At 42.2% G+C, this 24,467-nt stretch overlaps 1 protein-coding gene across 2 annotated transcripts in view; it reads left to right on the forward strand.

Annotated features, from left to right (window-relative positions):
- The window catches only part of jph1a (junctophilin 1a), a 37,122-nt gene extending 21,021 nt beyond the window's left edge, over positions 1-16,101 (forward strand). For both annotated transcript variants that reach the window (XM_030398746.1, XM_030398747.1), the window contains exons 4-7: positions 3,536-3,654; positions 12,420-13,156; positions 14,612-14,708; positions 14,898-16,101. In XM_030398746.1, coding sequence (XP_030254606.1) covers positions 3,536-3,654; positions 12,420-13,156; positions 14,612-14,692 — 937 coding nt within the window. In that variant the 3' untranslated portion in view covers positions 14,693-14,708; positions 14,898-16,101. The remainder of the gene's footprint in view (positions 1-3,535; positions 3,655-12,419; positions 13,157-14,611; positions 14,709-14,897) is intronic.
- The last annotated feature ends 8,366 nt before the right edge of the window (positions 16,102-24,467 follow it).

Consider the following 24,467-nt stretch of genomic DNA (forward strand, 5'->3'; position numbering starts at 1 on the left):
AGGCCATAGCCCGGGGAGTGATGGACTGAAGCTTCACTCAGGGGAATGAGCACACACGACATGCAATCACACACACATAATACAGGCACACGCATACAGTATTCTGTGGGAGGCCGAGGTATGACCAACCTTAAGGGAAGATGCAGCGCGGTGCATGGGAGCGGGGGTTTGAAATTTAACCCTCCGGTAAAATTAGAGGGGGCTGAGATGCATACCTCAGCAGTTTTAAATACCCAGGAGTCTTCAGAGGGGCAATCTGTCTCATTCTCTGTCTCACTCTCTCTCCAGTTCTGTCTCCCTCTTTTTCATTTCCATACATTTTTCTCTTGATGTGCTTTTCTCAACCTCACCCTCTATCTCACACACACACACACACACACACACACACACACACACACACACCGCGGCGAGCGAGCGTCCGCCGCACTGCTTGCCAGACTGACTCAACACTTTTCACACAATTCATTTGTCACAGTAATGAAACAACCGTGGACCGCCATCAATATCATCTCTCAAGTGGCGCCTCAGTCCAAAAGAAAATTGCTTCAAAAGTCTTTGCTCCTCTCTACACTTTGTCCAAACGTCCGAAAAACTGTTATGCGTATGTTTGCTCGTGTGATATTTGCATTCATGCCAGCAGGTGCTTTTATGGATTCAAATGCCTTGATTTGCTTGGACACATCCTCAGCACTCGACCAGACGGGAGCGCATGCAGAGTGCCGAAAGAGACGTGAACAGGTGTTGCTTTATATTCAGAGGCAGATCGGCCTCAAGTAGGGAGGCTGCAGACTGTCTGACGAGTTATGGAACTTAAAACTTTTTCAAAGGTCAATCGTGAGCTTGCATATTTTTTACTTCAACAGCTAATTCACCAGATATTTGCCGGAGAAGCATAAAACAAAGTGAATATTGTCCTTACATTTGCCAAGTGTTCACGGACACAAATCCAAATGAATTCTATTATTTAATATTGCTTTGTTTCTGCATTTGCAGTATCAGACAAAGGTGGGGTTGCTAATTAACATCGAAGACACCAGCAAGAGCAAGCAAACACATGAATGTGCACAGCTTCGCTGACTGCCCTGTAGCTCTCGACGGCTAGCTTGGCGATATGTGCGAGCGGCGAGTGTGCTGTGTTACATGAGGTCTCTTAGATTTTTAGTCAAATAAACACATAAGTAAGCAACTCTGCTAAATACCAAAAAGCACAAGCAAAATAGCCGTCACAAACATTGCTCAGTCAGAAAAGTCTACCCAGATTACTCCTTCAGTTATTGCTCACTGCATCAGGGGCTGTGTGCTTTGTGCTAATAGGTTAGCTAGCTACTGAACACAAGCCTGTCTCTGCTTTATCTTACTTATCAACCCTAGCTTTTAAGAGATATGTCATGTTTGTGTATATAGCCTGTTGTGCATACTGATGGATGACCTTGAAATGCACTGAAACATTTAGCCGGTTTAAAAGTCAATGCATTGTGGAAGGTTTTTGTGTTAAAGCATCAAAAAGACTGAACGTACCGATGCCACGAAGAAAGCCAACCAACCCTACCGTCTCTCCGCTCCACACGCCAATGTTTCCTCGCCTTCCATTTCGCTCTCCTCTTGTACCACTGCTCTATCACACTCGTAATAATTCTCTGCCTGTCACCTCCCGCCACCAGACATCCTGTCTGCGTCGCTTCCTGCGTCTGCCCGTGACTTTATGCCAACTCTACCTACAGGGAACTGTTAAAGTCCTTAGGATATGTCATGGGCATGCTGTATTCGTTTGTGACACATTCTTGCCTCCTTTCACTCGGCTGCACATTTCACACATTTCAGAAATAGACGCGTGTATGTCCTTGTGGTAGCGTGTGTGGCAAGTGGATGTGGAAGGTGTATATGGCAGTGGCGTGATCTAACTGGAATGCTTTAATGTCGGTTTTTAACAGTGAAGTGCTTTTACCTCAGACCATGAAGCTGCAGACCAATCACATTCCTACGTTTTAACAAAGCCTTGTGTGTCTTACTGTTAAAAATGTCTTGAATCAGAATTTGTATCTGCAGCTGCTCAGTGGTTTCCAGAGGCTGTGCTGGCTGTAAAGACAGAGTCTTCTGTCTGTTGGTGATGCAGGGACTTATTTCTGGAGAGGAAACAGTCCGTCGCCCCTGCCAGCATATGGCTCCTCATGCATTTTAATATCTGACTGTCCCCAGCCCCGTCAAAAACAGGACAGCCCAGAGTCCAAGGACAGAGAAGTAGTCTGAAATAGAGACATCTGTCCGTTGGGGTCACTGCTGACAGAGAGACAGAGCGAGGGAGGGGTGGAGAGGAGGGGAAGGATGAAGGGATGCGCCGTCAATAGAGTGTTGAGCAAGGATCGAGAAAAACAGGAGCATTGATTGAAAGGGAGAATGGTGGAAGGGAAGAAGACGGATGAGTGGGGTTAAGCAGGGCACAGGGCACAGCTGTCAATACTACAGTGATACTTGGACAGCCCATCTGGATCCTCGCGGTCCACAGTGCACTGTCATGTGTTGTGTCAGGCTTCCACGCACACGTTTCTGTTCGTACAATAAGTGAATAATCCACTGGCTTTAGCTGATGCATTTCATATTGTTGCATAATAAGGTCTCGTTTTGAAGGGAGTCTGGTGGGAGCGAAAGGATGGAAAACATCCTCCTTCGCCGATGCTTGCACGTCTCTCGGTATCTGTTTATTCGCACATGTACATGTACAGTGTCTTTCGGTAGAGTTTTCAAGGGATTTGTTAAGCAGGTCACCCCCCGGCCTCTGACTGTCTAACCCTAGTATGCTCCCATAATACCTCTCAGTGCTAATGCTAAGCTCACATTGATCCCACAACGTATTACTCTTCTGCCTTTTGGTTTTTGAAACATCAGCAGTAGATGCGGATGCAAGGTTTTCCTCACACCGGTGAATTGTTGTCATTAAAGGATCAGTTTTTTCATAGAGGACTGGAAAATACCTCAGGGTTATATTATGTTATTTTCTTAATTTGTATTAATATACTTCCTCAGTCAGATCAGGAGAATGTTTTGCCGTTGACTGGGACGGCTTTTAAACCTAAGCCTTTACTACACCAGCTGCTTTTTATACATGATATGATATGATCATATGTGTGTTTATGTGTGTGTGTGTGTGTGTGTGTGTGCGCGCGCGCGCCTTTTGGACTCTGCTTCCCTGCGCAGTGCTCCAGACTGGATTAAGGTCTTGCTTGGTTGTGGCTGCGCTCCATTTGGAAAATCAGGATTTGGATTTGAGATAGAAGCACAAGGGGAGGCGTTATGTCATCCCCAAGAGGGACGGGCTGAGCGATACAGCTCAAAGATGAGGAGAAAGAGGGAGAAAAAAGAAAGGGGTGGAGGGTCAGAGAGAGGAGCAAGAAAGAGGAAAAAAGATTCTGGAAAGGAAGCTGTTGTGTCGATGACCAACACCACCGAGATATTATGGGAAAAACATAAAGTATTTGTTTGTGGTTTTCTCTTTATCTGGCGGTTTCTTTACCTTTGGTCTCTGTTTGTGTTTTTACAGAACGGCCCATGCCAGGACAAAAAGCGAGGCCGCAGAGCAGGCCGCCGTCTCTGCTGTGCACGACTCGGAAATTGCCAGGGCGGTTGCTAGAGAGCTCTCCCCCAACTTCTACCAACCAGGTAACCTTTAACAGCAAGCCTGCATTCACAACACATGTCTGATATTTTAAAGCACCTGCCTGGTGGCAAATTGTGGGCGTCTTGGCAGAGAAATGTTTCCTTCCTGTCTCATGCTAGGGATGCTTTCCCACCATCTGAACAGAAAATAGTTGGACGTTAGGTGCACTGGGGGGTCACAGAGGTCAAATGTCAAATCAGTGACTATTTTTACATGCACTAATGTTTCACTTGTACAGGTCTGAATTTAAAAAATTGTCATGAAAACAGCATTTTCGGTTTGGATATTCTAAATTAGCATTTTCCAAAGAGACATGTGGGATATTGATGAATTATTCAGGTTCGACATGTATGCAGCACATTCGGAATATGACCCTCAGTTGGGGTATTCACCTCAGTTTGCGACACGCAGCTCTGTTTGCTCTCTGCGATGCCTAGCCAACCGTTTTGCAAGACTGGTGTAGAGAGTACGTCGTGAGAAATGTGCACATTTCTGGTCAGAAGGAGAAACAGACATACTTTATGAAAGACAGAGCAGGATATCAAAAGGTTTTTGGATATGCGCAAATGTTGAAACATGTTATTTATCCTTTATTGAGATGGATATTTCATGAATTCTTAAAAACATTGACAATGCAATAACTTCAATGGTTCTTATTCTGTAAAATGTGTAAAACTTACGTATGACCTAAAATGTACATAATAAAGTAGACTAATTATTCAAAGTTGTTATAACTTTTTAGATGGTACATCTTAAATATAAAGTCTACATGGTAATTCTGAGGTAATCGGCTTCCAGACATTTAGTAAGTAAGAAAACTTCAACATCAACTTTTAGAATATACAGTGTTCCAGAGAGCATCTTCATCACAGTTCATTTGAACTTCCTGAGGCACTCTAGACTTTTTCTTTCTTTAAAAAGAAAATTGCATGATGCAAACAAGCAAAATGGCACAAACCGATCCAGCCGTTTCTTCTTGTCATATTTTGATATTTTATACATGTTAACAGAGTCAATGTGACATCAGTGCACTTGATGACATACAGTACTTTTGACTATTTAAAGTGGTTACATTTTAAACATGACTGACCAAGTGATGAAGAGGAATTTCTTGCTAAGAGTGGTGCAGGGGGGCTTTAACACACGAGCGGTCCATCCTCAACAGCAGGACATCTACCCAGCCAAGCTATTCTAAAATCCCCCCCTCACCTCCACGATCCCTTTTTTAGCTCCACAATCCTCGAGCATTCAAACCATGTTTTTAGGAGCTGGGTAACTGCTGAGGTTGGGTACTTTGTATGAATAATGATGTTTGCACAGTTTTAGAGTTGTTTACACAGGCTGTGTCAGAGTCACTAATGAGCTTGTTTTGGGTGCACAAAAAGCACAGGGCTGGGTGTTCCAGGACTGTAATCGAAGACTAGTGGTATTGAGGATGACTTCTAACACCACAATGGAGGGCTGTGTTTGTGCTTAGACAAAGCAGAGCCTGCTTGAAGCAGGGTACTGTATTCTGGATAGAAGCCTCGTCTTTGCTCTCAGAGGCCTGTGTTTCACTGCTCGGTGTAAACTCTGCCAAAAAGAGTGAGAAAAACAAAATGTTTTCTTCTTCTTTTCTTCGGGTGGTTTTTATTTATTTATTTATTTTTTAGAATTTAGATCATATCAACCTTGTGCTTGAGTGGTGCTCAAGAACACCTACTGCTACCAATACCAAGCAGTTCTCATCTTTCCTCTGCCTGGAGGTCTAAGAGGCACGCTGCCATACTATAGAGCAGCTTGCAGCGTAGGGTGTCGACTCAACTCTGTTTAGTTCATTTACAAGGTAAGCTGAGTTTTACAGAGCTATGCAGGACACATAATACTACATAAATAGTGAGGGGTACAAATCCTTATTCGTCAAAGGGCTTATGATGCACGTGGGTTCAGGGGTGGAACACGAGGGCACAAAGAGGGCAACGTCACAAAAAGATAAATCAAAATTGAGTTTTTAAATTAGCATTGCCGCATTTCTTCACTTAATTGTGATATTTTCCTCTGAGAGCAGATTTAGACAAGTTTTTAATCTTTGCAGCAATTAAGCAAGCATTCAGCACCCTTACAGAACAAGCATATATTGACAAATACTAAAGGAAGCATTGTCATGTGTTAAAAACATACATTTTAAAGGCGCAGTATATAAGAATTGGCCACCTGTTGAATTCATACTCAAAACAAATAATAAGTAACATATCACCCAGGTGACCGAATTTGACAGAATGCCAAAACTGTCATTTCTTCCCATTCTGTAGATAATTTCAGTTATTGTCTTATGTTTTCAACTACAATTCTTACATATTGCACCCTTTAACATATTTATACGCAGATGTATATGTTAGAACACATGCTATTGCCTTAAGAATATTTAACAGAATGTATATTGATAACATATACTATATTTTACACAATTTCACACAATTTTCACACAATGCCACCCTGCCACCTTTCTAGCTTAAAACAGTTTGAATTTATTCTCCAAAATCTACATAGTGCCCCTTTAAGATCACACTAATTTGAAACAAGTGTGTTTCGATGGATATATTCTATTAAAAGTAGCATATTCGAAGTGCTATGTCATACTTTTTCTGTTTATTTTTATTTATAGTGTAAGATCTATACCACCCCGCCTCTCTCACTGTGTGTCATATATTTAGGCCTATGAGCTGGCCGACCTTGGGCACTTGCCAAAAGGCGCCACAAAATAGTGGGTGACAAATAGATTGACAATGGGACCCATTCAAGCATGTCCCTCCACTAAGCCACAGAAATGGCCGGCCCAGGCCAGAGACATCCTGCGGTTTGTGTTGTGGAAAACAGCGGTCATCCTTGGCAGGCCGGGTGATCTCCTGGTTCGCAAGTCTGTATGCGGAGAGTGTCCTTGCCTTATAAGTCAGATCATGAATGAGAAAGTGGACGATGTTGTCATAATGTGCAGCGCAGGGTGACATCTGAGCTGCTGCGTTTAGACGTCAGGTTGCGTAAGCGTGTCTGGTAAGCCCAGACAGGCCACCTGCAAATAGCTATAACCCATTTTCAATTGATTCAGTTTAATTCTACTTAATGAAAGTTGTCTTGAAGCATTTCAGGTAATCAAGACTTGTCTACTGAAGGTGTGTTGCTAGTTTGCATGGTTTGTCCTTAAGCAGGTTATTTCATGTTTGAGGGTAAACACTTTCCCGTATTTTCACTTCTCTCGCAAAATGACCACCATACTTTAAAGAATTATGCCAATTGGATGCGGAATCAAGGTCACCATTTCTATCCCAGTGTTACAGAGGGACAGCGTTGCTGACTACCTGTAGCATTTACAGAAACTTGTGTAACTTTCCCAGACTAATCTGCTTTGCTTCCTCAATGTCTACCTCTACAGTGGAAATATTCTCACTTCCCCCCGTCCCTCAGCTTCCAATAACTCCTCTAGGGTAACAACCAGGGGTCTAAACCCCTTGTTGTTTGTAATTGGCATGTCAGACTCATAGCAGATTATCACCCAGATTGGGAGTGTGTACTTCAAAAGGGAAGAGAGGGTCACAGGGAACAGGACCCTGACCTTTATTATTGGTTCACATACAGCACCCTGGAGGGGGAGCAGCAAGGGTTAGCTGGGCGTGGCCTGTGTCGTGACGTTAATTGGGCTATATTTGGTGCTCACTGGGGTCTAATGGAGACATAGCTGAAATCCTTATGCACTGAGAGGGAGCTCGGCCCTGCACTCGCCCCTCTCAAGGGCTGACGCAGAGCAGCTGTCCCTTCCTTCAGCCGGTCACTGAGGGTGGGGAGTGTGGGGGGGTTGGAGGTTGGGAGGCCCCCAGCAGGGATCCCTCTCTGCCCTGTTTGACCCAGTCAAGGTATACTTGGGCCAGGTGGAACCATAAAAGCCAGGACCTGTCAGGGCTGAGAACCGGACATGAGCAGGTGTTGCTTTATATTCATGGCAGCAGGTGTCATGGAGTAAGTTTCAAGACAGTAGTTCAGCTGAAGTTTAAAGTCATGCAGCAACTTCTTGTGACTTTCAAGGATACAGCATATAAAGTATTTTAAAATACAACTGATCCGACCTTTTTCCCAACAAACACCGAAAACATTTTATTATATATCCCATTTGTTTAAATTTTAGCCACCAAGTAATGATTATTACTATGACAGCAAGTCGCAGTTTAGTACTGTGAGGGCAACTCCAGCAGTTTAACACATTAAAGTGAGGTGACAGATCTCAGTATTATTCAATATGTGAAAAAAGTTGTTTTAAGCCTTTTGTGGCTCCAGAGAAAGCTGTATGTAATCTGAAAAATTTCCCTCCAATGACGTCGCTCCGTGGCTATGTTGCGTTGTGGGTAAGGTTTTGAAAAGCAGTCCTTGGACTCACGGACAGTTTAAAAACAAATTATCATAATCCAGACAGCACAACCAGAGCTATTACCTTTTTATTCTGTTCTTGCTTTTTCCTTTTGGCTTTATAATACTTTCTGCACAGATGCAGCAGTACTCGCCAAGACCTGGTTTGTCAAATGTAAAGTTTGTGTTTGAAAAAAGTCTGCAAAAGTCTGTAGTATTTGTTGCGGCTTCTTTCTCTAGATTTGGCGTGTTTCATTCAGTGTCCTCCAGCATGACGTGTGTCTCAATCAAACACATGTCATATCACATGAACACGAGACCCTCCATGTTCCGCTTTGTTATGCAGCAAATTACCAACAAAGCACCGGATGACACTGATTACACTCAACCAGTAGCCACAGACAATGGGGTACACTTTATTTGCATGTGTTCGGTGCTAATGGAAGTGTGTGTGTGTGAAAGAGAGAGAGAGAGAGAGAGAGAGAGAGAGAGAGAGAAAGAGTGTGTGTGTCTATGTAACAGTAGTGGAAGTAATCCAAACAATGACAGCTCCCCCTGCCCATCTGCCAGTGTGAGTAGGAGGAAGAAAGAGACAATCTAAAATGCTACAAATTGAGTCATGAGTGGTAAATATAACAGTGTAGGGAGCATGCTGAGATCACAACCCACAGAACAGACTAATACATCAATAATATCCAAATGTATATGAAATAAAACAGAACCGGATGCATCCATAAACAACATTGTAAATAAAGGAAAATGCAAATGCATTCATGCATTCCACTAAAGAGGCAATATGTAGTTTTGGAGCGGAAATTCACAATCAGAATGTAATATTTACAATATTCATGAGGTAATAATATGAAGAGTTTGCTTTGCTTAGAGTTTGTTTAGGCTTATAAAAAAATCTGTCTTTCTCTCTGTCTACGTACAGTAGTTCTCCTTGAACATTAGATTCATGAGATACTGTCAACGAATCTTCCACTGAACCCACAGTGATGCACACTGGCAACAGATGTGATAACAGCACACACTGTGCCCCCCCCTCATACATTACATATACAAACATCCGTGCACGCACACACATACTTAAAGCTCCTCTCTTGCTACTGCTGTTCATCTCATATTAAGGTCAGTAGGGGTTAGACTGGGTCTTTAATAGCCGATCTGGTTTGTTGTGTGTGCGTATATGATTGTGTGTGTGTGTGTGTGTGTGTGTGTGTGTGTTTGTGTGTGCGTGTGTGTGTGAGCGCGTGTGTTTTGCCAAGAGAGCACTGGAGCAGAAAATGTGCTGTGGATTAACATGAACAGAACTGGCAACCGCAGCTTAAACAAAAGCTTGTGTTTCTAATATCCTCATAGAGACGATGAGGCCGGAAGAAAAAGACACTGAACATGTTACATTTGTTCACTTTTCTTAAAAAGAAGAAAATCGTTTTTGAGACACATTTTAAATTTAGAGAGAAATATCCTTAATGTCCTAATCCACATCTTCATTTGCGCTCATTCCGGGTTTGTGTTGAGTATTTTCGTCTTGGTCATGACTGATACCACGGCCTATTTTAATGACCCTCTCTGGAGGACTGCAGTCTCAGCCCAGCTGATCAATGTCTAAATGAAAGAAACACCACGGCCATTTGGGTAATTGAGTCCCAGTACATGTTCTAGCTGACCTGTCAGGATTCCTTAGTAGAGCACATCCAATAAATCTTCACTCGCTCATCACAACAACATCTACACATGCTGAAATATCAAACAACCATGAGCAGTGAGATTAATTAACCAAGCAGAAATACAGACTCGGAATTTTAATATTTACAGTACGAATGAGGTAATCATACAAACTCAGACATGAACAAGCTGTTCTCAGAGGAAAATCCGGTCCCCAGAATAGTGTTTGAAGCTAAAAAGGTGGCAGGGTCCGCCAAATTTGAACAAAGTAAAACCGATTAAACTGTGTTGTCAGTTTGTTCATTAGCTTTATTGATTTATAAAAACAAAAAGAGTTTGTTTATTAAGCTTTCTCTTCTGATTAAAATGCCTTCCCCAAAACTACATAGTGCACCTTTAAAGTAACATTTCCAGAAGATTGTTTGGCCGGTATTAAAACACAAAAAAGCACGCTTGAGTTCAGTCTTATTTTGGAATTAAGCGTGGCTTCAGGACTGTGGTGTGGTGTCTGTGTGTATGAGGCTGGGGGTCTTTTTTGCACCGAGAGAAACCATTCAGGAAATGTCTGGAACTCCTCGCAGGAATCTGTCCCCAAACAGAGCGAATCAGCTCGGGCCCGCCCGCGAAGCCCTAACTCTTATTGAGTTATGGTGTGAAATTAAGCTCGGCAGATATATTAAGCCCCGCAGATGTTCAGATGTCCCCTGCTCTCTTTGTAGTGGGTCTTATTGGTCATGGCGGTTATGAAACAAATTAAGAACGCCACGCAGCCGAAAAATACTTTGGGCTTATGAGTGCCTGGGCCCAGAAGATTCTGCGATAAGGCCGTTTACGCTCATGTGGGATTGGATACACTTGTTCCCTTCTGGGTTTGAGGTTGCAAGAGCTGACAAGTGTCAAATCTGGCTCGATATGAATTATTTTATCGAGTTACGGTGTGTAAACGTAACAGGTGGGATGCATATAACAGGCGTCTCATAAATCCTTTGTATTGATCTCTGGGTTTAAACCGTTTTCCAGCCCAATAACCCAGTCAATACTGAGCACAGCAACATGAAACATACTGACTGAGTACGTAGCATCTGTTGGGTGTGAATTAGAGTGAAAATCAAACAGATCATAGTTTAGACCAGCTTCTACATTATCATATACATTTAAAATTGATAGTCTGTAATTTCTTTATTTCAAATTGACTGTATGCGATGCGGAGAGATCCTTCTCTGCTCATGCCATCTGATGTACTTCAAACAAAGCAGCATTGTCCCTGTGTTAGTCACTCTGACACCGTCCAATTTAGGCGAAGCGCAGAAAAAAAAACAGGCCAACAAAGAGCCTGATGTCTCTAATAAATATTAATTCAGTGCAGAACAAAGGGACGGATAAAGTGTCATTTTTCTCACATGCAGGAAGGCATTTACATTCAGATCCAGGTCCCATTGTTCATACATTAGAGTGCTTAACGTTGATAATGAAAATTCAAATGATACATAGTTAAAAGAGGAGTGCACATTTTGTCTAGATGCATTCGTGGTATTATCATCTTTGGACCTCAGTACATAAAAAGCTGATGGAGGAAAAAGGAAGCCGCAAACAGTATGAGCTTCCCCAGACAAAAAAAAACAACAAAAAACGAGGCATCACTGCAGCTTAAGGTCGGCTCTCTTTATCTGTAAAGCCGTGTTGGTTTGTTGCTGAGAATCGATGTGACAGGGGCCTTTTTTTCCAGGAAAACAACACACTGATAAAAGAGAATGACTGATGATAAAGATGAGCCGGCAGAGGAGGCTCCCTTCATGAAATGGTGCTTGTGACCCTGCATTAATCAGTCTATTTCTCCCTGTCTGCCTCAGTCTGTGCAGGATGATTGCATATATAATGTTGATTCATGAATATTTTAAGTGAAAGTTCAACTATGCTTAGGGCCAGCTCTGGATTAAATCTAGCTCGTGGCCCGGCAGGATGGATAGCAAATTAGGAGCGCTCTGTTCTCCTAATCTGGCTTTATGGACGGTGGCTGGAGCAGAAATATCAGAATAGCATTTGCTCAAGGTTTGGTCGGATCTCGTGTCCCCATTGAACAATCTGAACCTCAGAGAATGCGGCTTTTGAATCTTGGCTGGAGTTGTATTCTCACCTTAAAAGTTCACTGACCGCCTTTGTTATCTTTGAACAGAACAGTGCTAACTGCTTTGCTCATTCCCCCATTTCCAGTCTTAGTGCTAGGCTAAGCTAACTGACTAGTGGTTTTAGCTTCATATTTAGCTATTTTGTAAACTTGAGAGAGGTTTCAATCTTTCAATCTTTTGTGCTGGATTTCGGACTGATCGTTGTCTATTCACTGTTTTCCACAGGGAGTTAGCATAGCCCAAAAAATGAATTAGCCAACTATTTGAAGACTGTAACTTAGCTCTACTTATTATTAGTATTAATATTTTTATGTGAAAAGTTAGGCGTTTATTTAGCTAATGCCGATGGCATATTAGCTTTGTAATATATGGAGTGCATGCATAACGTCATTGCTTCATGTCTTTGATAAATTAGTAAAAAAAAAACTGGCTAGCACACCAGTGAGCAGGCCAACCTCCTCATGTATCTATGCCCATGCATTATTGGATCTGTTATGTCTCAGTAATGCACCATGTGACTTAAGTGTGATGATAAGCAGTTTATGCATCAATCTGTAAATTATTATTTATGTGTGTTATCTCTCTCACTTCTGCAGGACCTGACTACATAAAACAACAGTCAAAGGAGCCCGTTGAGATTAAAGAGGTTCCTGTAGAAAAGAAGGAAAAGTCCCCAAAAGATTCTCCCCACTTTTACCGTAAAGGCACCACTCCTCCCCACTCCCCTGTGACCAGCCCTGTAGCCACGCCTCCCCCCTCGCCTCTGTCCAGCAAGAAGAAAGGTCAGCTCGCCAACAGCACCAGCCGCAAGACCAGCAAAGAGGAAAAACCTTCCCGTAAGATAAGCAAAGAAGAGAGGTCAAGTCACAAGGCCAGCAAGGAAGAGCGGCCTAACAGAAAGTTGAGTAAAGAGGAGAGACCGTCCGTCCCTGACGGCCCTAAAAGTTCTCATGTGCATGTCGAGGCTCCAGCTAAACCTGCGAAAACTCATCAGCCTACCGCAGCGTCAGCTCCTCCTCCTCCACAGCCTCCTGCGGTTCCAGTCAATGGCGAGCTCCACACAGAGTACCACAGTTACTATGTCAAGCCCCCTACAAAGGGCCCCCCACCACCCGACCCTGAGGAGGATATAGAAGAAGAGCCTAGTGCCCTGGCCCTGGCACGTATGCCCCCACAACCCCCTAGGTCCTTTAGTACGCCCACTCCTAAGCCAGCCTCCATACGGGAGAGCAAAAGCGACCACAAACTCAGGAAGCAGGATTCCCTAAAGCCAAAGAGCCTCGCAGACACAAAGAAAGCCAGTATGGAGATTGCAGAAAACATGGAAGAAACAGTAAGTATCAGTGTTAGGACTAGAAATCGTTTTTTAAGGAATAGTGAGACATTTTTGGAAATCTGTATATTCCTGTGGACAGAGCTCAGGCCCCCTCCTGTTTTTAGTCTTTGTGTTAAGCTAATTTAAGCATCTGCTGGCTGTAGCTTCATTAAAGGTGCAATATATAAGATTTTTATTTGAAAATGACAAAAAAAAAAATCATCCACATAAAGTGTAGCTGTAACAGTTTTGACGTTACGACTTCTATATATTATGTTGCCAAACACTCCCCTGGTCCTCCATACACCGTGCCAGCCCGGACTGCTAGCTGCACGGCTATCTGAGCTAATTAGCTAATGCCAGCTACAGTTAGCAGCAATTAGGGGTTACTCTGGTTACACTGCCCATTATTGTTTTGAGAATGCATCAGACAGGTGCCCAATTCTTACATATTGCATCTTTAAGACATGAGGTTTACCATCTTGGCGAGTTGGCAAGATATTTGATAAGTATATTTCTCAAAATGTAGAACTATTCCTTTAATAGAGTGCTGTAGGGATGACACATTCAAGGCTAACCTGGAAGTCGGCATCGCCCTGGTTGGGATATGGGATATTTCCATTGGATTTAGGATTATTGCAGAAAATAAGGTCTGTGGCAAACAAAAGTTAACCTACCTGTGTGTTTGGCGTTACCTCTATAGTCCCACTTAGCTACTAGTTAGTGGTGGTGGAAAGAGTACTTCAAATCTGTATTCAAGTACGAGTACAGTTACATTCAGGAAATATTTCTCATTTGCAACTAAAACTCCTGGTATTCAAATAATACTTTAGTAAAAGTACAAAGTATTCTTCCCTAATGCTGCTCAGAGTATTAGTTACTTTTTAACCACTGATGTTTTACACATTAGTAAAAGCTGGAATTCAGTCAATGTGGTTCATGTTTCTCCAAATCCTCAGTCTAAATTCCTCCCAACTCCTGCTCCGTTCTGCTCAGAGGTCACGGTCACCTCTCCAAACCTGGGACTTCTGTTTTTTTGGTGTGTATGTCAGGGTTTTCATCGGCCTGTTTGTTATCCGACAGCCAATTTAGATACTCAATTACAAGTACCCCAGAAAGTGACTTAATTACAGTAATTTGTATTGATGTAATTAGTTACTTCCACTCCTGCTATTTAACAACTGACCTTCTAAGACACGTTGAAGCTTCAAAATCAACAAGTGGATATTTACTGACATATTTAATGTCGTAGAACAAAACCACAGGCCTTATTTTGTGCATCTAACCAAAAACCCATTCAAAATACTTACTGATCTCGAGATGAGGGCACCGGGGTTGCAGGAATGCCTACTCATTTCCAGGTTTAGGACTTCCTGTATCACTCACTGCCTACTTCTTTTATTCAAATGTTTCTCAATCTTTTTTTGTGAGGAATGTGAGATCTGATCTTTATCATCATGTCATATTTTGCAGGGTCCTAACTCCATCCTTGTTGCTATGGTAATGCTGTTGAATATTGGCCTTGCAATTATATTTGTCCATTTTCTGACATGATGATGCTGCTTCTCAGGTAAGTTCACTGATATTCCCTAAACACCTTTATTCATCAACACAAATACAAAAGGAGCAGATGATTTAATGCATTTCTCAAGATGAATCTGTGTTTTTATCCTTGTCTAGTGTGTCCTGTGTGCCACAATGTGTGTCTGAAATGTGACAAGCAGGCAATTAAATCCCAACAAACCATCTTATGTTGCAGTGAAACCATGGCAACCGGTACAGTTGCATCGCCGGCCTTGAGAAATGAAAATGGCGCCAGTGAGACACGGGGGCGGCCGTAGGTGTTTAGGAATCAACGTGACACCGAAGAGAATCAGGAGGAAAGGCATCGCTACCACCAACCTGTCATGGGCCTTCTTTAGGGCCAGCCCTGTGAATTAGCACTCCTTTGGCTTCTCTAAAAGCTGAGGTGAAATGTCGTGTCTAGTAAGATATATATAATAAAAAAAAAGAGTTTAAAAATGCAACCAAACATACACAGTCTGAAAAAAGAAGTAATTGAAACCCACACGTGTGCTGATCCAAGCACTGGTCTGTAGCCCACTCCCACTGCCTTGGCAGAGAGAGCGGTGGGCTGACGGACTTTGCTGGAAGAGTGTGGAGATGCACTTTTAGATGATGGGAGCAAACAGCTGCCTTTCTATTTTGCCATCTGACGTTTTGATGGGGAGATGTGAGCCCGGCGGCCGGGGCGGGAGGGGGTCACAGTCGCAGTGGGAGCGTGCTCGGGTGTACGGAGAGTTTTCTGGGGGTTCACACCACTCTTGCAAGCAGGAAACTGGGCACGGCCGTTGCCAGCAGTCAGTGCTAGCACGGTCACTCGCCAGTCTTACTCTGTTTACCCAATCATCACAGCAGCAGCTCCCTCGAGCTCCGTCCATTGTAACCCAGGATACACTGCTTTGAAACACTCCCCGTGCATGGTACAGTTTTTAACATTTTTGTTTTTGTTTGTTTTCTGTTTTTATTGTAGCTTTTTCTTTTGTTCATTGTTCTCTGAATGTTGGTTACCTGCAGTCATATGCTTGTTGTTGAAAAAGAAATCTCTTCTCGAAAGGAGTAAATCAATTTGTTTTCCCTTTTATTTAGAAATTGTACTCATTTCTAATAATTGAGTTGTAATTTGACACATTCATGTCACTGAAAGTGCAATATGTTTTACTTATTCAAAGGAAAGCTTATAGTATATTTTGCCAAACAAAAAGTTATAAAAAATGCTTTTGATCCCTTTTATTTTGTCAGACTCTCATAATTTGACGACTGGTTTTGATCGAAGGTGTCGATTCATATCCGGCATTGTGTTCAGGAAGGAGGTTCACGCGTTTAAAGCTACCTATCTCTGTGAGAGTGAAGTAACAAATGTCTTATGTTATTTATTAAATCCTGGTTAAAATGATAGACCATTTTGCTTGTGTTCCCTCATTCTAGTCTTTGCTTTCATTGTTTCAGTATAAAACCGCAAAGGTGCAGTTCCCACGGCTGCTCCTGTCAGCCCGTCAGTGCTTGCGCACTTTTTGAGACTGGATCAGTCTTGTGGACGGTGAAAGTTGAATTTATTCAGGTTATTAAGGCCATGGGGAATGTGGCACCAGGGAGAAGGAGAGATGCCTTTAAATGTCTTTAACAGTACTACTGTTTACCTCAGATAAAGATGAGGAAGGGTGGGGGTGGGTGGGGGGTAAAGAGATGCCATCCTTGTCTTAACTTTGTCATGTTGCGGGGTGGGGTGGGGTGGGGGGGATACTTTGACTGTTGTCATCACCTGAATCATGCTTTTAACTTGCCTCATTGTAGCTGTTGGTAGTCTTTGTTGCAGTTATGGCATGAGTTTCTTTGATTTAAAAAAAAAAAAAAAGTGGTTATTTATAAGGTTGACATTTACTGTCATCACTACCAAGATTAATTATTTATTCATTGTACAACTGATGTGTTTGTGGACTTTGGTCATCATTAAAAAAAAAAGGGCTTTATTATGGTTAATCTTTGCGTTCAATTTGACTATATTGTCTGTGACACAACGAGCAGCACATTTGGAGAATGCTTCAGCCAGCTAGATGTTTGCAAAACTGTCCACATGACTACTGGAAAAACTGACAAAATCTGGAATAGACAATAAATGCAGACCAAGAAAAATGTATTATTATATTGCAAATGTGATGCATTGACTAACGACTTTCTCCCTTTTTCTTTGCTACACCCTCTTTTTCTTGTTTTATCCGTCTTCACGCGAGCATGGTGAAGACCGAGGTTTCAGAGGGTTTAACAGAGCAGCCTGTTTATGGGATATTTTTTGAGATGCAACATTGCATGTTGGAGTCATTTATATATAGATTATTATATACTATTTGTAAGGATTTTTACAGAGCACAATCCAGAATCTGGTATGAGTTGGTATTTTTCTAACAATTTGCACACCTGTATTTTGACAATGATTATAAACTTGTTTGTAATTGGTAATGTAATGCACATATGATAATGTTTGACAGTGGAAAAAAAAATACTTTATTTCTAATTGGATGTACTGTATGTACCATTTGGGGATGTGAAAGGCAGATGTACTTGTTTTGAGTATTTTAAGGATATAACGAGGAACTGCGTGAGACTTTTGATATCTCAAGGTTCGTGTTACCCCACTGATTTGTGCAAAGTCTTTGGAGATGAAGTTATGTGTATAACAATAAAGATGTTATGCCTTGTTAAACTAAACTCTGCTCGTTTCTGACATTTTTGCTGCTCTTGCGCCAACGCATCATTTTAAGGATCACTACCTCGCAACTTCCACCCAGGTGAGAAGGGGATCCAGGAGACGTGATGCATTAACGTTATCCAGACTCGGAGCTTGGAAGTGTCAGTGTTGACATGTTGATGAAGGTTCTCAGTCATCCAGGTGATGGTAAATCTAAGTGCTGTATCGTAGGCAATTCAAGAAACTGAAACAAGTCCAGCTGCTTACGATACAGCACCTGGGTTTGTTGCTAGCATAAGAGCTAGCTGGTTAGCATTCCGAACATGCCTCACAACACAGTTCATACAAGTAACAATGCCATAACCGTCGCTCACATTCTGTCAGTAATCTTATTTTGGATAAGCTTGAATGTTTTCAACCAAAATTCACACATGTTGCACCTTTGATATACGGTATAGTAGATAAATGAGTCTCTTGACATCAACAATACAGCAAACCAGAACATACCATACAAAAAAACTTGAATGCAACATAAAGAGTAACACTGGTATTAGATCGACAAATGGATTTGAATAGATGGATGTCTAGTCTTACAAGAACGTGCTAAATTCCACTCTGACGTTCGCTCCTCTGCATCTCTGAGGTTCCTCGTCTCCGCTGAGCTCAGCCTCTCAGCAATCATGGCCTCATGGTGACCTACTCGTAATGAGACCTCGGGGGGGGGGAAGAGCGGGCATGAAATCAAAGTATCCTGGTTGGGGTCTCACATTAGCGGTGTGAGCACAGAGCACGGGCAGGTGCCTCAGTTTGTCTGGGGTCAGTTTGTCCTGTTTCCACTGCTGATCGGCCTCAGATTAGTGTAGTGTTACACCAGCAGAGGCACCTGCCAGGAATCTGCAACGCCATGGCGGGCACTTGCTGAGCTCTCTGCCCTGGCGACGGCAGACGCTGCAAAAAAAACGGCAACAAGTTTCATATGTCACACTAGCCGCATTTATATGGACCTTAATATTCCACTTATAGTCGGAATAAAAGCCCAGTCACAAGATGCCTTATGTAACCAGCTCACTTGGGGAAAGACTGACCTGATCAGGCCTCTTGAATCTGGTTGAATTTTCAATCAGATCGAGATGGGGGTGGTTTAACCCTTTTACAGGCCGTTCAGAAGGGGAAATATAGCACCTAATAATCATGTAAATATGCTACTTTATCGTATTGCTTCCTGGAGGGATGGAAATGTGGCGGTAGCAAAAGGAAATGGCCTGTGGTGCTTACGACTTTTTCGTCGGAGATCTTAAGGAGGATGCCTCCATGATTGAAAGGGTCGAACCAACAAGTTCCCAGGATGCGATGTGGGTGTACCACTCTGCACATCTTATCAGACACTCTATTTTAGCATCCATGTAAACAGTCTAATCGGACTGAAGAAACAGCTGCTGTTTAGGATCGTAAACGTGGGTTTTCTGGGCCTGGAGCTGATTGAGCCAGCACTAGATGTCACTCCTCAACTCTCTTCTGATTTGCCATGTGTTTATCTTAACCCCACATGGCAGCCTCATCATTTCCAGTTTTTTTTATAGTATCATTGCCTCTGAAGGGGGTATTCTGAAAAAGTATATAATCTTGACACCCAACAGCCTGATGTAAAGCTGAACTTGTCAGTAATAGTATAGAATATCTCTGTTACTATTCTGATGTGACACGGCGCGCTGGACGAGATTTAGTTGCTCGAGCGGTTCCCGGACAAATATAAACCAAAACCTTATAAGCGTATCACACCTTCATCAAGGATGTTTGACTAATTCCAGTGACAGCGACGTCTTGTTTATGTTCGGCAAACTGCACCGGGGAGCAGACTCACGACCGCAGGACTGTGGCTGGCAACACAACCCGACATGCATTTGACAGGTTCATTTTCTTCGTGCTGCGCCTGTTAAAAGCTTCCCCGCTCGCCATCTGATGAACCGACCAGCCGCCTCGTATTGTCTGTAACGTTTTTACAGCTTCAGAGGGGGATTTTGAAGGAGAAGGTCACATTTAAAGATGCATTATGGAGGACCACCAGCGCCCCAAAAAAAGATGTCTTTACATGTCTTTATATTTAGCCAGAGAATAAAAAAACAAAATGTAATTAAATCATAGTATTCATTAGCTGACATTAAAAGGTGCTGGTGTTTATGAGGTAATAATACGAACCCAGAAATATCTATTTTTTCCATAACGGAATAAACAAGCTGCTCTCACAGGATAAATAAGGTCCCAGAAAGCTGTTCGAAGCTAGAAAGGTGGCAGGGTCCGCCACATATAAACAAAGTAAAGCGGTATGACATTGTGTGGTCCTTTAAGGTCAGTTTGTTTATTCATTTTATTTAGTCATGAAAACAAAGAGAGTTTGTTTGTATAGTTTGTTTAAGCATAAAAAATCAGTAAATGAAGATTTTGTCTTCTGATTAAAACTTTTGCTTCAAAACTGCACAGTGTAGCTTCACATAGACGATATGATTTACCATATATGAAGAGAAGGAAAAACTGCAGGGGTAATGTTGGGGCATTTATTGATTGATTTTCAGATGATATATACTGTATATTGATTGAATAATGTTGTTTTTAGGGCCTCTCTTTTTATTTGACCTATTTATTGACAGAGTCATGCATTCGGTTGTACTTCATTTTCAATTCTGCTTTTTATTTCCAATTTAACATTAGTTTATAAAATGAACCGCCGAATCGGTTACATATGATGCTTTCAAAAAACGGGGACATAAAAAATGTGATGAATGCTTTATATAATTATATCACATACTACATAATGTGATCATATACTGAATTAACTCCATGTGCAGACTGTGAATTAACATGATGGACAATGGTGAGCAAATAGCTGTCAGCACATTTGCTCATTATATATGATCACATGTATGTTATACTGTGTGGTTAAGTATCCATTACTAAGTGTGTATACACTATTATGGAGGATTTAATAGGCCTACATTAACAAAAAGACAGAAACATTCTATATTTACTTACTGTTGAATACAAGCCATTTGTCGTTTACTGTATAAAGGAGGGAGGTATTGTAGATTGTTACAGAATCTGTACATTTGTTGCTGATTGTTTCATTAAGAATAACTCCACTATGATTTCAATAATTACATTCTTTATCTGCTCCGTGCATGTGAGGATCGGCTTGGACGCACAACATACCGTGGGCATCTTGAGTCTTTCATGAATGCCAGAGTTCCTCATGTGTGTATATTTAACTTCCCTCTCTGAGACTCAAGCCTCCACCTTCTGACTAAAAAGCAACTTGGTTGTGCTTCTAAAATTGGATTAAGTCTTGTAAGCAGTGAGGGGATATCAGTGCCCGGCGTTTTCTAAAAACTGTTGCTAAGACATCAGTATTAAGCAGATCCCCTTTCCATGCCTCGCATTGCTAGCTTAGCTTAGCATCACTTCATGTGTTAAATTTGCACAAACAAACCTCAGCTGTAAAAAGCATAACCAATCACTCTGTCATCTAAAGAAAACTAATGCGCAAGACTTCTCATGTCCTGTTTATCTTCATGTGAATTATGCTGAAGGTTTTATCATCGGGGGTCTGCTGGGTGAGTCATTATAGGTCAAACAAGCAGGGCCTCAACACAGTGCATTAGCCTCGGGCTATTGAAAGTAAATGGTTGTCACATCCACTTATCTGTCTGTTATGCCATTTGAAGCTTTCATCATGTGGGGAGTAGGGGCAATAAACTGACACTGTTTAGTTCAAAACAAACATGTAAAGCAGGAACATCTTTTCAAGGACTTTTCAGACCATTTTGTGATTTGTGAAGATGTTGCACCACTCTCCGCCTGTGACCACGAGCAGGCTACTTTGTCCTAATGGTTTCATAAACATTATTGTGTTGCAGGGCGCACTCTTAATCGTGATAGTAATGATGTCGCCTCGGTGACTCAGGGTTTGTCATGCTACTACTGCCACTACTTTGCTAGTTCATTTCGTGAAAACATTTTTCATAATGAAAGCCTCTTCTTCTCTGCCACTCTTGTGTCTGCAAACAGCTCTGCAACCTGTGCGCCTATTTATCCAAGTGACACATGATTAAGAGGCTCCACCACTGTGTTTTTTGTATCACATTACAGAACAGCAGTCGTGATGACCGCACTTCTTTTTTGTTGGGTAGAGCGCATTTTGGATGCCAGTGTCGACCCATCAGCTTGTGAGAAGATTCCTGAGGAACTCAGTGATTTAACAATTTGCCAGACGTTGTGTCCGTCCAAGCATCGCACTTGACAGATGTGTGCCGCGTGAGTCAGTGTTCAAACTGTCACCAAATGATATTAGTGAAGGTGGTGGAGCTCATCGGCTTCAGCATGTCTGAGCTTGAAATCATGCAATAAAGCGAGAATCTGATCTTTTAGAATATACCATGATTCGAATAGGCATAGATATATTTTAATCATAAGTAAATTAGAACATAGCTATTATTAAATAGGTATATCATCTATGGTGCACATAATTATTTTACCTTTCATCCAATGAGACATAAATGTGACATGCCACGGGTCGATGATGTTCCTCTCCAGCGAGGATTCATGAGATAAGGAGCGCCATGAGAATAGCAGGGCAACATGACTCGCTCTAGGCAAAAGGGACGGCACCCTGGAATTCATTGTGACAGGCATTCCCCTCTTTTCAGAGGAGAACTGCCCAAAGACACTTCTTCCCTGCCCCCATCTTTCACTATCATGACCAAAATTCTGACCTGGTTTCATTCAGAGGGCCTCTACAACTGAGCTATTGTACTGCTCATAAATGATCTCATGTATTGACATTTGACCGGCCTCGTGGTGATGAAACTGGTGGCAAAGGAGGGTTGAGGGGGTGGGTGAGGGTGTTAGACTACACAAGTCAACATCATTGTATCTGCACGTGTTAGCCTGTAAGAATCCAAACCATGCTGAATGAAACAGATTTCAGTTTCAGATGACAGGCAAACACCAACATGTAAAGGAGCAGTATGTAGTTTTGGGGAGGAGGAGAAAGATCTCCATTGACAGTTTTTATTGCCTAAACAACTACATAAGCAAACTCTCATTGTTTTCATGAATGAATAAACAAAATGACCTAAAAGGACAGCACAATTTCACACTGTTTTACTTTGTTTGAATTTGGCGGACCCTGCCACCATTAAACGACCACCATTGCTAAGAAAATCCATCAGATGCGACTCAGGCCCAAATGTTCACAGATGACGTAATGTTTGAAAGTTGTATTCACCTTAAGTGCTGTCTTGTTTGCTGCATTCGCTATCCTGAGAGTGACCTATTGAAACTTGAGAACACCTGTGGATTTCTCCGGGTTTGATCACCGTCGGAGACATTTCGGATAACGAAAGCAACACAACTCAACAAATTATACAACAAAAACCAAGTCATGTTAACACATTTGAACTGAATGAATACATATTATACATACCAACGAGCACAAAGATGGCCTTTTCTAGCAAGTTCCCTGTTTCCAGAATGACCAGAGTGTGATCTGAGAAAGAATACAGTCAGTGTTTTAAAAGGATGGATTATATCACTTGGCATGACAAGAGAGCTTGCACGCATTTGTGTGTGTGTGTGTGTGTGTGTGTGTGTGTGTGTGTGTGTGTGTTAAGGAAGCCCTGCTCTAAGGGCCCACAGCAGCCTCCCCAAAATAGAGCTGAGAGCAGCTGCAGCGGGGTGGGTCGTATCAGAGAGACATCAAAGCGGCTGCCGCCATCCACCCGCTATGATCATAAGCACTAATAGTGTAATGGGGGACTGGAAGGTCAGTGATTGTTTTTGGTTGTGTGTGTGAGCGTGTGTGTTAGTGCGTGCGCACGTTAAGTGTGTGAGTCAAAAGCAGTCAACAGGCGGGAAGCTACTAGAACTTTCTGGAACACACACTGACAGCATAGCTAAGCCTGGCATTACTGTAAGACAAATACCAGGTCAGGTGTCACCTCTGCAGAAGTCACCATAGAGATATAATCGGGAGCAGTGAGCACATTGAATTAAAGCAGACTGGCCTGAGCAGTCCAGAAAAAAAATGATCGCCTACATGCCACCTGTGGGTCAGTTGTGGATGCCTGATATTTAAATGCGGCATAAAAGAATTAAAAATGGTCAGTTTCCTTTTCGTCCTCCATCAGGAGAACCCGACCTCTGGGTCAAACGGCACAATTTACAGGCACGCTCAGTAGTCTCAGTACTCTTGGTGTCACAGCTCGGATGACTCTGCGTCCATTCTGAAGCCTCAGATTTCAACAGTCGACACTTTTCCTGCATGAAAGAAGTCCAGGCAGGATCAGGGCAAAGTCACATGCCGAACCTGACCGTGACTTGAGCGTGTGCCCACTTCTAAAGTAACCATTACATTCCCTTTAGAAGAGGTGTAATGGTTTCTTTAGAAAGGAGTGGGTTATTTTAGATGTTTCTGATAACTCTACCAGCACAGGTGAATACTCTTTTAATTGTCCAGCCATGCTTTTGTAATTCAGATGAAGCACAGTGTGATTAAAATGAATGGTTTCTACTAACTGGACTGGAGAGTGCATGATAGTGCAGGGTGCATTCCTTCCTCTCTCTCGAATTCTTTCTTGAATCCAGATTTATGGACCTGCAAAATGTCTCTGTCAAGTCCAATCAGCACCTGCTGTCGCTCATCACTGCCAGTGCAGACAGTCATGGAGGGTAACCTGAAGCACAGGCGCCCCCTATAGGCTCCACAGCACAATCTCATCTCTTCAATTCAAAGCCCGCAAGCCAGTGTAAATATAAGTAATGCTCTGCTCTGCTCCTTATTAGAATTAAAAATTAATTACCCTATTTCCACCTCTTATTCTAACTTATTATCTTGTGGAAATGACGCACATCAGGCTTATTGGACAGCGCAGGTTATCCAGAAATAGCCTCTGCTTTGTTCATTATTTATGTAAATTTTACTTTATATTAAAAAAAAGGTTTTGTCTCCTTGTGTGATTGAGCAATAAAAGACAGTAATATTTATTTTTCAAATATACATTATTGTGATGAGTGATGTGTTCAAGGGGACCG

This window comes from Sparus aurata, chromosome 19 (genome assembly GCF_900880675.1).
Source record: "Sparus aurata chromosome 19, fSpaAur1.1, whole genome shotgun sequence".
NCBI lineage: Eukaryota > Metazoa > Chordata > Actinopteri > Spariformes > Sparidae > Sparus > Sparus aurata.